This window comes from Callorhinus ursinus, unplaced genomic scaffold, assembly GCF_003265705.2.
Source record: "Callorhinus ursinus isolate GAN/ISIS: 27379988/994484 unplaced genomic scaffold, GSC_fseal_2.0 scaffold14, whole genome shotgun sequence".
Lineage (NCBI taxonomy): Eukaryota > Metazoa > Chordata > Mammalia > Carnivora > Otariidae > Callorhinus > Callorhinus ursinus.
This window is the reverse complement of record NW_027397076.1, coordinates 33,949,266-33,961,381: the sequence shown is the minus strand read 5'-3', so window position 1 is coordinate 33,961,381 and position 12,116 is coordinate 33,949,266. Positions and strand designations below refer to the sequence as shown.

General features: G+C 40.5%; 1 protein-coding gene and 1 long non-coding RNA gene across 2 annotated transcripts in view; one reads left to right on the top strand and one right to left on the bottom strand.

Annotated features, from left to right (window-relative positions):
- TSPAN8 (tetraspanin 8) overlaps positions 1–12,116 on the bottom strand; it is an 83,177-nt gene that overhangs the window by 9,508 nt on the left and 61,553 nt on the right. Inside the window, exons 5-8 of the mRNA XM_025882868.2 lie at positions 8,702–8,764; positions 4,118–4,255; positions 2,151–2,225; positions 1,946–2,053 (exon numbers count right to left, since the gene is read on the bottom strand). Of these exons, the coding sequence (XP_025738653.2) occupies positions 1,946–2,053; positions 2,151–2,225; positions 4,118–4,255; positions 8,702–8,764 (384 nt within the window). The remainder of the gene's footprint in view (positions 1–1,945; positions 2,054–2,150; positions 2,226–4,117; positions 4,256–8,701; positions 8,765–12,116) is intronic.
- The window catches only part of LOC141374107 (uncharacterized), a 15,175-nt gene continuing 11,834 nt past the window's right edge, over positions 8,776–12,116 (top strand). The window contains exons 1-2 of the long non-coding RNA XR_012380696.1: positions 8,776–8,905; positions 9,125–9,260. This is a non-coding gene — a long non-coding RNA (uncharacterized lncRNA). The remainder of the gene's footprint in view (positions 8,906–9,124; positions 9,261–12,116) is intronic.

Below are 12,116 nucleotides of genomic sequence, written 5' to 3'. Positions count from 1 at the left end.
GAAGGAAGGAAGGAAGGAAGGAAGGAAGGAAGGAAGGAAGGAAGGAACTCAAAATGGGCATTAAAAAAGAACTATAGTTCTATGAACATAGGAAGCTTCAGGCATAGGATTAGTGTACAAGAATGGAAGTAATTCAGAACTGTGCCACAATAAACAGAACATTTAGAATCCCGTGGTTGGTACCGAGACCTTGGATATCAGGGACAATGTGCAGCAAGTGTGATTCAGGACTCAATCCAGAGATCAGTGGTTACCTATAGTACATTTTGTCTTAGGTCAACCACCAGGGAGGATCAAGGATGGTCAGTCCCACCCAGGGGAAGAACTGAGTTGCTTAAATTCTTCCTGCTTTAAACCTGGATTGATCTGGGCTCCAGAGTGGGATGCTAGAGGGGAGAGGATCAAGAAATGCAGCTATTGGGGAAGCTGGGAAAAGCACACCCCAGAGGAAGTGAAACAGAGACTGACTACTATCAGGTTTCAGCTCTTGGAAATGATGCTTTAAGCAGAATTTTTACAAGCTGGAGTCTATTCAAACAGGAACTGGGGAATGCTCTGGAAAAAAAAAAAAAGTCATCTGATAAATAGTTCAAGAAACTAAGGATGTTTCAACTTAAAAAGCAAAGCTTTTAGAAGTCATACGATAGCCATTGTCAAAGTAAAAGTGGCAATGTGCCGAAGCATCAGTAGATTTTCTTTTTCCTCTGAAAGTCCAGAAGGAAGAACGAGGACTAAATGATGTAAATCCTAGGGAGTCAGGTTTTGTTTCAAACTAAGAATGAACATACTAATCATCAGCCTTAGATATAAATGGGATAGAATGGGCAAAAACTGATGAACTTTCAATTCTTCAATGTTTAGAGAGTGGATGAACATAAATATAAAATACTTCAATCAGTGAGAAGTCAAGTTAAAGGCCCTACAAAGTCCAACTGTCCTCTGAGATTCTGAGAATTTCCCTAACACGTGAACTGAATGCTACATGTTGTTCATACGATGGGAATTCTGAATGAAGAAGGAGTGATTAGGAGTTTCACAGAGTAAGTAGTACTGTAGTCAAGCCTTGAAGTACACGTAGTATTTGGGAAGAAAGAGAAAAGTGTTAGTATTTTCCACAAGAGAGAATGATGGCAAGATAGGAAGGCAGAATTGTTTAAGGGATCCTGAGTAGAGGAATGTGACTGGACTAGAGTGGAGGGTTTTTGTTTTGTTTTTGTTTTATTCTTATGGAGTAGTGTTCACTAATATTAAAATACTGGGTAAGAGCCAGAGAGTATAATCCCTTCAACGCCTGCCCAAGTTTTGACTTTACCCTAAAGACAGAGAAGCAACTTCAATAAGTAAATAAGGGAGGGGCTGGTATACCAATTAAAAAAAAAAAATAGTCAGACAACTGGGTTCAAATTCCAATCTCATTACTCATTAGCTGTCAGACCCCTCCAAGACCTAACCTCCTTATCTATAAAAGAGGGATAATAAAGATAATACGATCCCTCTCAAAGAGTTGTCATAAAAATTAAGTGAGCTACTGAGTGTAAGGCCTAGTACATATTAAGTGGCAATAAATGATACCTGTAGTTATTTTTATGACAGAGTGGGGCAGACATGGAGGCAGAGAGAAAGAGAGAGAGACTTTCCAAGTGCCCCAAACACACTCTCCCGCTGGATGGTAAATATGAAACAACTATTGATTTGGTCCAATTGAGGCTTAACTGGTCATAAACGTATCTTCTTAATCTCTGTCCTTCTAAACTGCTTCAGAGCTTTATAAGAAGCTGGAAACAAAGTTAGAAATATTCTTGGATGTCTCTTATTGCCCAGTGACAGAATAGTCAAAATCTGCAAAATGGAGACATGTTTTTATGTTAAGGAATACACCTGTTAAAAGTTAAGTAAACATAAAACCGACGCCCAATTCCCCAAATGGCCTATAAGTTCCAATTACCTTTTCTTGAAATTCCCTCAGGGCTTTCTGGAAGGCTTGGGCCTCCTCACCTGTTCCACTTAAGAGCTTTATATTTTGAGAGACAGTCTCATTCAGGATGCGCTCGGACTGAAAATTGAAAAGCATTGTTAAATTATTCATGCCAGAAGGTAGTATTTTGATTTTTCAGACTTTTGCAAAATTATCGAATATCATGTGTACATACGTCAGATTTGAAAGTAGCTCCTAAGACACCTGCTGCCACCTGCAGGAGCAGGATCAAAAGCAAGCCCACGAAAAACTGAAGGAAAAGAAAGAAATGGAATACACATTATCCCCAGCGCATTCAGTCACATCATCTTGGGACGTTTGGGCTTCGCGCTTTTTTTCCTGCAATAGGGACTGTATTACAGTTGGAATAATAACCGCGTTCCTCCTTTATTCTACCCTTGGCCTCAAAAAGCCAATTTGGGGGCCATTAGTAGTCAAAAAATTTTGCTTCAAACACTGACCAAGCAAAGTGGTTAAAACAAAAATTTATTGATAGGACTGTAGGCATCAATGTGATGTTGAATGGAGGGAAGTTTGAACATTTAGATGCAATTATCTGAATATTATCTTCCTACTTCTTTCTCTCCATCAAACACAAACTCTAAAACAAACCTCAGAAGTGAGTTCAAAACAAGTTTTCTACGGCTAGCAGAATCACCCGGGATCTCGCTATAAATGTACACTCCTGAAACCTGTCTCAGATCTACCAAATGATAACTTTTTAAAAAATTTTTTATTGTTATGTTAATCACCATACATGACATCATTAGTTCTTGATGTAGCGTTCCATGATTCGTTGTTTGTGCATAACACCCAGTGCTCCACGCAGAACGTGCCCTCTTTAATACCCATCACCAGGCTGACCCATCCCCCCACCCTTCCAAATTATAACTTTAAAGAATGCAGCCCTTAAGTTGGCTTTTCTCTCTTTAAAACAAGCTCCTCGAATAATTAAATCTCCCAAAGTGCAAATGAGGCCTTATTGACCAAAAGGCAACCACTAGGGATACTATTAAAATCCTGTTAAGCTCTGTCTCTACCTCCCCTCATAATACACAAACTGTTACAAAATATCTTTCAGGGACAGACACAATACTTACTCTATGAGAGAAACAAGCTTAAACGAGCTCTGTAAATGCTAATGTTAGGTTTTATCTAATAAATGTGTCATGATCTTTTTCCAAATTTTTTTTCTACATCCATATATTATTTTCTACTGCGCATGTTAAAAGTAAATGTTTGTGGGTTATCCCAACCCAATCCATCTTCCTTGAAGCTTTCTAAGTGACAAATCTGATTACCTCCCTCTCTTATGATTTTGTTAACGTGGAATATGATTTCCCATCATTTCCCATTTACTAAATTTACTAAATTCCCATTTCCCATCATTTACTAAAAACAGCCTCTGTCACACTCCAGCCATACCCAAGGCCTTGTCATACCCTAAACGTGCCAGCATCGTATGGCCAACCTCTCTCCCTGGAAAGCCCATCACCATCACCCCCTCACCCACACAAACACCTTTCTCACTTCTGTTTCCAGCTTGAAAGTTCTCTCCCCTACCCTTGTCCTCCTCTTCTTGGCCCATTCACACTGTAGCTAATAGTTGACTTGTCAGTCTTCCCTAATGGGTTCTAATTGTCTTAATGTCTATGTATCTTTTAGCACAGTGTCTGACATACAGCAGGTACTCAGTAAGAAGGAAAGAAGGAAGGAAGGAAGGAAGGAAGGAAAGAAGGAAGGAAGGGAGGAAGGGAGGAAGGGAGGAAGGAAAGGAGGAAGAAAGGAAGGAAAGGAGGAAGAAAGGAAGGGGAGGAAGAAAGGGAGGGAGGGAGGGAAGAAGGAAGGAAGGAAGGGAGAGTGGGAGGAAGGAAGGAAAGAAGGAAGGAAAGAAGGAAGGAAGGAAGGAAGGAAGGAAGGAAGGAAGGAAGGAAGGAAGGAAGGAAACAAGGAAGGAAGGACTAAAATTACTCAGGGCATCCTCTAATCTAAGCTAAAAAATATTAGCATCTATAATCAACTCCCCTAAACAAAAGTCAGAGTTTCATCAATCTTGGCAACTCCCTTTGACAGACAATGGGAATGGCAGACCATCCTCAGAAGCCCGAAGGCTGGGTATTGCCTTTTGTCTGGAGAACTCACCAAGAGAAGCATACAGCGGCTTTCTTTAATGGCGCCACAGCATCCCAGGAAACCCAGAATCATGATGGTAGACCCCACAGCAATCAAGATGTTCACAGAAATATAGGGGCTAGTGGCAAAATCCCCAGAGTTGAGAATCTGAAAATAAAAACGAGATTAATGACAGAAAATCCCTTTCTTCGATATCGGTTGTTCAACAAATAGACATTGGGTACTTAGTATGTGCCAGGCCCTATTCTAGCACCTTGAGATACTTCAGTGATCTACAGAAGCAAAAAAAATCCCGCTTTCCAGGAGCTTACATTCTATTGGGGTGTTACTTATCCAACTTACATTTTTCTAAGATGATATATTGGATGCTGTGTGGAAGAAATGCAATAGGCTTTTAAAATGCCGATTATTTTTAAAAGCTTAGAAGGATAGGTACTTTCACCCATGATGTGACCTTTGGTTTGCATATTTTGTGTTTTATACATAAGAGTCACATAGTAAAGCATGCGTTTTTTTATGGCAATTTAATTATTTAAATCAGAAAGGCAAGTTCCTCAAACTACCAAGAGACCCAACAATATGAATGAATCTTTAAAAAACATTATGGTGAGCTAAATAAGCCATATTCAAAAGAGTGATTGCTGTATGATTCCATTTATATGACATTCAAGAATAGGTAACTCAGAAATCAGAGCAGTGCTTGACTTTGAGTAAGACAGGAAGGAAGGAAGGAACTGACTGCAAAGGGTTATGAGTAAACATTTATGGGTTGATAAAAATGCTTTGCATGTTGATTGTAATTGTAATCACACAGGTCTATACACTTGTCAAAATGAACTAAAATATTTAAACTAAGAAAATAAGTCTAGATCTTGATATGCCACATAATTCTATCTCCTTGTCCCCAGAAGGTAGGGTCTTTAGAGTCTTCAGAAACTCTTTATTTTGCCTGTTAATCAATGGGATATTGAGGAAAACATCCTAGGGCTCCTTATATGGGCTTGGGCTACCCTCCCTGCGTAATTCAGTTCTTCTCTCCAGCAATACACATACTCTTCTTCATCACCTTCGTGATCCCTAGCCTCAATCTACCACTTGCCCTCCACATAAATCACAAGCGAAAAGGGAAGTCTTGTGCCTATACTTGTACAGGAGCGCTCCGTGGACCTCATCCACCTTGTATGATCTCTGTATAGCTACTGGGCTATTTCCAGGGAGAACACTAGTTGTTACACTAACTCAGAGACTCTGCCTCCTAGATTCTGCTGCACAGCATGTGGGTCAGCTCCCTTAACAGGAAATACATTAAAAAAAAACAAAAAACAAAAAAACCTACTAGTAATGATGTGTACGTTTTTAAAGACTTTAAAAACCAGCTCATAGCCTAGAGGAAAGCTTCATTCAACAATCAATAGGAAGGAATGTGCTGAAACTGTAAAAGCATTAAAACAAAGATATTTATACTCTAGTCAGGGTCCTTATATATAACTAAGGTTCTAACCCTAGACTACTCAATTAATCCTGTGGGGCCCCAGTTTCCCATTTCTAAAGGAAATTGGGTCACCCTCTGTAATCGCTGAGGCCTCCTTTGTCTCTAAGAGTCTATGCTTACAGATAATGTTTCAACTTACATATTTAGAAAGCTTGGTTCTGTCCTAAAGATTTTTTGTTTGTTTTTCGGGTTTTTTGTTTATTTGATTGCTGTTTGCTTGTTCATATTGGAGCTAAGAAATCGGTTTTGTTAATAAACACGCCTGGCACCTGGGTCAAAGTAGATAATGACAAAAAAAGCAGCATTAGGAAACCCCCTCTACCCACTCGCCATCAAACACCGCCCTAGAAGGTCAGCCAGTACAGGTAAACCAGAAGGCGTCCTAAAGGGGTAACTCACTGTCTGAGTTGTCAGAACTTGGCTTACAGGCCACACAGAAATAACAGGTCAAATATCTACAGGTGAGACTACAGAGTGCAGCCAGCATTTATTCGCCAGGTAATGAGGCAGTTCTATAAGACTGGTGTGGGCAGTGTGATCCCCTGCCAGAGACTGGCCAGAAAGCAGTGTGTTGGATGCCTGGGGGGTTGCTGTTCCAAGCCCAGCCCAACAAGTGGCTTTTCTTTTTCAGGCAAGAAATGGAAATCTGAGTTCAGGTGTTCACTCCAGGAAAGGGACAGCAGAGTTTTAAAAAGCTGTCTTGGATGAACAGTGTCTGTGTGTGTTAAGACAAAGGGAGAATTTCTAATGGCTGAACATTGGGTGTTCTGCGGATTCGAAGAGATCTCCAGAGACTAGAATGGCTCCGCCAAAGGCTTTGCCTCTGGGCACTGAGTTTCCCCAGGAAAAACAAAGTGTCCTAATGAGAGACCCTTTCAGCACAAAGCGATATGCTAAAAGTTGTGCACAAAGACCTCCCTGACATTCTTCCTTTTTGCCCTCATGCTCAACGCTTTTCCCTCTAAAACTGTTGCTCTGTTTTTCCACTACTAAAATTCAGTTCTTTGCAGTCTCCATTCTTTCTGTCACTGACTTCAGATAAAGATAAATCAAGCCAATTTCACAGAAGTCAAGCTGGTTAAGGGTGTCCTAGCGGATAGAGACTTTCATCCAGGGCTCGAGGCTGACAGAGCACAAGAGTCAAAATGTACCCAAAGATGCTGCCTCACTCTATGAATTCATTCCGTGTCCCCAGATGTGGAGCCCCACCCTCTCAAGGACAACAATGTTCCTTTAATACGTTCAATGTGTGGAATTTCTTAACAGACTAAACACCAAAGTTGTTTACCAGAAGCACTTGGGGGAAAGAAAATGTTCCCATATCAACCAGAAATAAAATAAAAGACAGGCTGCACACATATCTTAAAAAGGCCAAAGCACCCTCTGAATAGGTGGCTGTTTAATCTCTATGCTTAATTATGCATCCGAAAGTCACACATCAGCTTCTAGACACCAGAGATTCAGCACATCTTCAAATACCCTTCTTGAGTTCAAACCCAGAGCCCAAGGCCACCAGGAAGTCATGGTTAACAGTTATCAGTATAAAACCATAAATGAAATCCAGATGGGCTAGGATGTTACCAACTAGTTGCCACACCTGTCCCGCACCCAATTTCGTCACTGTGGGTAGGCGCACAATGAGGAAGCTGGTAACGGCTTCTGCGACTCTTTGGGTTCTCCAAGGGTAGAGAGCCGATTTTAAAAAGAGAAGAGGAGACAGAGAAGGAAGGGAGGGAGGGAGGAAAGGAGGGAGGAAGAGAGAGAGAGGGAGGGAGAGAGGGAGGGAGGGAAGAAAGGAGGAAAGAAGGCAGGCAGGCAGGAAGGGGGAAGGGGCAGAAAAGCCACGCAGTTGAGGAAAGGAATCAGAACACATGTTAATTGGCTTTTAATCTTTCTTACATAAGGCTGTCTCCAAAGGCATTCAGCTTCATCACGGCATAATAAGTTTTTGGAGAAAATACATTAATTGCTGGCTTAATATATCTTAATAATTATCAAATCAGGATCAAAATTCCTCTTAGAGGCAGAAACTTTATTTGGGCAAATAAATACCTTGAAAAGGCTCTAGCAGTGGAAGATGGGATCCTGAATGGTGGCAAGGGCCCAGACCACAGAGAACAAGGGAAGTGCCCTGCATGCGGTTAAGAATAATAATTTGGGGGGTGGAGTGCCCTTGAGAAGAAGGGCGAGAGAAGAATAGAAGCGGGGGAGCCAGGAAATGATGCCAGCTATTATGTTGGGTAAAACCAAAGGAAAAGCCCGTGCCTTCCCCTTTTCCCCTCAGGCACTCTTTCACCTCCGCAAAGGTGTATGTGGTGCAGAACAGAAACAGCACGCATGCGTGCGATCCAAACACCGGAGCCAGAATTAACTCTCTGAACTAAACTTCGTCCTGACCTGTGGACATCTTGGTGAGAGCTTTGCCACAGGGCGTGGAATGGAGCGTGGTGAAGGGGCTCGTGCTAATTTTATCTAGATAGCAAGAGGCTGGACACCCCCAGCCAACGGCTGAGTCACCCCAGCGGGACCAGCCTCTTACTATTCTGAGGAGTCACCCTCGATGCCATTTGGCACAGGTAATTACCAACCATCTTTGTACCTTGTTGCCTTTAAAACACAGATTCAAATTCTTCTTCTCCAAAAGAACTTCTCATCTTCTTTACTTTTGGACCACCCTCCCACCTTGGGATCAGCCGAATGACGATCAGTACCTCGTACTAGGGACATTGGTGTGGAGGAATGGTAGTCCGTATCCTCCAGCTACACTTCAGGTTGGCCTTCTGCCAATAACGAAGGAGCTTGATTTCCACTCTAGCCCCTTCCGACCTACACGTTCATGGCAATCTTCCTATCTTTGAAATAACACCTCTCCATTCTCCAGAAGGATTGATCCATGCCTAGCACAGTGCCAGGCACATAGTGAGTAATTTTGATTAATTAAATTGAATTAAATTATAAAATCACATACCAGCACAAAGGACTACATCAGGCAGTTAAGGAAAAGGCTATGGAAATATTCATATTATTATTGTCATTACTTTCATCATTATAAGAGAAATAAACTACTTTGAGAGCAGAGAAGCTTGTATCTATTTATTTACCTCTTGACCATCTTTGTTAACTCGGATCCAAATTGCTCCTCCCAGGATCAAGATGCCACATAGCTGCAGAAAGAAAAAAAAAATGTTAGAGGACAACAGAGACAAACTGACTCTGAACACATCCCTGGACGTCTGGTCACCATGGCTTACCATTAATTATACATTACCACCTAAAAGACGTAAATCTGGCATATGCATGTGCAGGTAATTGCTAAAGCACTTCACTAAAATTGGTAAATTTGTTAAGAATAATTGTGTTTCCCGTCCACAGTCCATTCATGGGTCTACAGACAAGAAGTCATCACCACTACAGGGGAGGGGAACAATGATTTTTCATGTTTCAATGCTAACTCTGTGTTTTTGCTAGATTAAAATATCTGAAAGATAAGTCACAACAGTTTAAACACAAAATATCCTTACTAGGTCCCTGGGTTTGTCTCAGAAGCTGTCTTGGACCAAACAGGAAGAAAAAAACTATTTATCAAACATTCCTTCAAGATTCTAGAAGCAAGAAGTTGGGATAGATAGGGAATAGTAGTACATCTGACAAAATCTGCAGGTAAGCAACAAGGGTTTACAACACTTTTTGTACCCAAATAAACTCTTTTAAAAATAAGCTCTTTTAGGTCATAAAGCTGACCCAGAGAGGAGGAACAATGGGCAACAGTATTTAAACTCTTAAATGCATTTAATGACTTTCCCAGATTATTTAATTTGGACCAAGGCCAACACATAAAATGTGAAACACATTTTGCTTTTGTGTAAGGAAAACCCTTGTCTTTCAGGATTTGATTTTGTTTTGTTTCATTTCAGATATATATATGTTATAGCCTCAAAAAAAAAATCAAAGATCTATTATTAAAGAGAGATGTTGAGAACAAGTTTGGTAACATAGCAGACACAGCAGCCCTTGCAAGATTTTCTAGACTGTTCTGGCCGTGGGGTGCTCTGACAGAGAAATTCTTGAGTCCTCTGAAGCCCGCTGACCTTGTCCTATCATTGCTGTTGTGCTTGGTTGAGTGATATGCCTGCAATCTCAAAACAGCCGGCTCACTTTTAATGGCTTCTCATTAAGTCTGCAGTGAATGTAGAGTCAAAGGCTTTGTTAAAGAATAGGGAGTACCATGAGCAGCTGAAAAATCAGAGAATATCCGTGTTGCCTAAAAGATCTCAAAAAAATCATCTAGGTTCAAACCCTTCATTTCAGGTAAAGGAGCTAGGACCCCGAGAGCTAACAGTCCTGTCATGAAAATCCAGCACCACTCCTAATCCAATCCTGCCCCTTGACATGCTTCAAATCTTACAAAATAACGAAGGCAATGGAAAACCAAAGCTTTTTCTTAAATCACCAAAATAACCTACACAATTTAATTATCTTAAAAGCACACACTGGCATACAACATAAAATACAAACCATTGTAAAGACAGCTTTAGAGCCTGAAAACCCTTTCTTTTTTTTTCTCCCCCTTTCCACTAAATCCTAATTTCACTTGCAGATGGAGATAAATGCTCATTTTAGTAGTTCTGTGTTAATAAATAAGTCTGTAAGGATTTATGTTGAATGATAATGAGACCCCCGGAGATTTTCAGAATTTACAGCAGTTGGATTTTTGTTTGTTATTTAATTTGTTCACTGGAATTTTCTTTTTCTTCTCAAGTAGATTTACATTGATTGTCTTAATAGTAGCCCTGGCTTTTAGCTTTAACTGAACATAGCATTAATTATCCAAATAGCTATTATGACTATTATCCTTATCCGGTATTTATTTATGAGACTATCAGTGAGAAAACTGTAGAAACTCCTAGAGACTAAGGCTGTGGGTTTTTAAACCCTTAACTTTTTTGTTCGTCTCTGTGTGACTTACTTTACCTTTTCAATCCTTTCAGATATCAAGTCATTGAGAAATCAATGAAATCAACCATGTTTTCCCTTCAAATGATAACTTTTAGTCTTCCCAGCCACCAAGTGTCATCTGTAACACTAACCTTAAAAGAAGGAGTATCAAAACCACAAGACACTATTACACACCTATGGAAATGGCCAAAATTGAAACACTGACAACCCCAAATGCTGACAAGGATGTGGAGCAACAGGAACTCTCATTCAGTGCTGACAGAAATGCAAAATGGTTCAGCCACCTTCGAAGACAGTTTGGCAGTTTCTTACAAAACCCAACATACTCTTACCCTATCATCCAGCAATCATGCTCCTTGGTATTTATCTAAATTTATGTCCACACAAAACCTGCACATGGATATTTATAGCAGCTTTATTCACAACTGCTTAAACTTGGAAGCAGCCAAGATGTCCTCCAGTAGGTGAATGGATGGATAAATAAACTGTGGTACATCTAGACAAGGGAATGTTATTCAGCACTAAAAAAAAAAAAAAAGAGCTATCACACCATGAAAAGACATGTAAGAACCTTAAATGCATATTACTAAGTAAAAGAAGCCCATGTGAAAAGCCCACATACTGTATGATTATGACTCAATGACAATCTGGAAGAGGCAAAACTATGGATTAGTGTTAGACCTTAAAAGATCCGGGGTTGCCAGAGGGGAGACAGAATGAACAGATAGAGCACAGATGATTTTTTTTTTTTAAGATTTATTTATTTATTTGACAGAAAGAGACACGGTGAGAAAAGGAACACAAGCACGGGAAGTGGGAGAGGAAGAAGCAGGCTTCCCACCGAGCAGGGAGCCTGATGTGGGGCTCGATCCCAGGACCCTGGGACCATGACCTGAGCCGAAGGCAGATGCTTAACGACTGAGCCACCCAGGCGCCCCAAGCACAGATGATTTTTAAGGCAATGAAAATACTCTATACAATATTATACTTCTGGATACATGTCAATGTCATTATACATGTGTCCAAACCCATAGAATATACAAAACCAAGAGTGAAACCTAATGAAAACTATGGTCTTTGGGTGGCTATGATATGTCAATGGAGGTTCATCAATTGAAATACATGTACTGCTCTGGTGAGTGATATTGATAACGGGGTAAGCTATGCATGTGTGGGGGTAGGGTATGTGGGAAATTTCTGTACCTTCCTCCCCATTTGGCTATACACCTAAAACTGCTCTAGAAAAATTCAATTTATTTTAAAATTATTTTTAAATAATTAAAAATTAATTTTTAAAAAGAAAAAGAAAGAAGGGCGCCTGGGTGGCTCAGTTGGTTAAGCGTACCGACTCTTGATTTCAGTTCAGGTCATGATCTCAGGGTCATTAAGATCGAATGCCACATCGGGCTCCACACTGAGTATGGAACCTGCTTAAGATACTCTCTTTCCCTCTCTGCCCCTCCCCACCCTGCTCTCATGCTCTCTCTTTCTCTCTAAAAAAGGAGAAAGAAAGAAAAGAAAGAAAGAAAGAAAGAAAGAAAGAAAGAAAGAAAGAAAGAA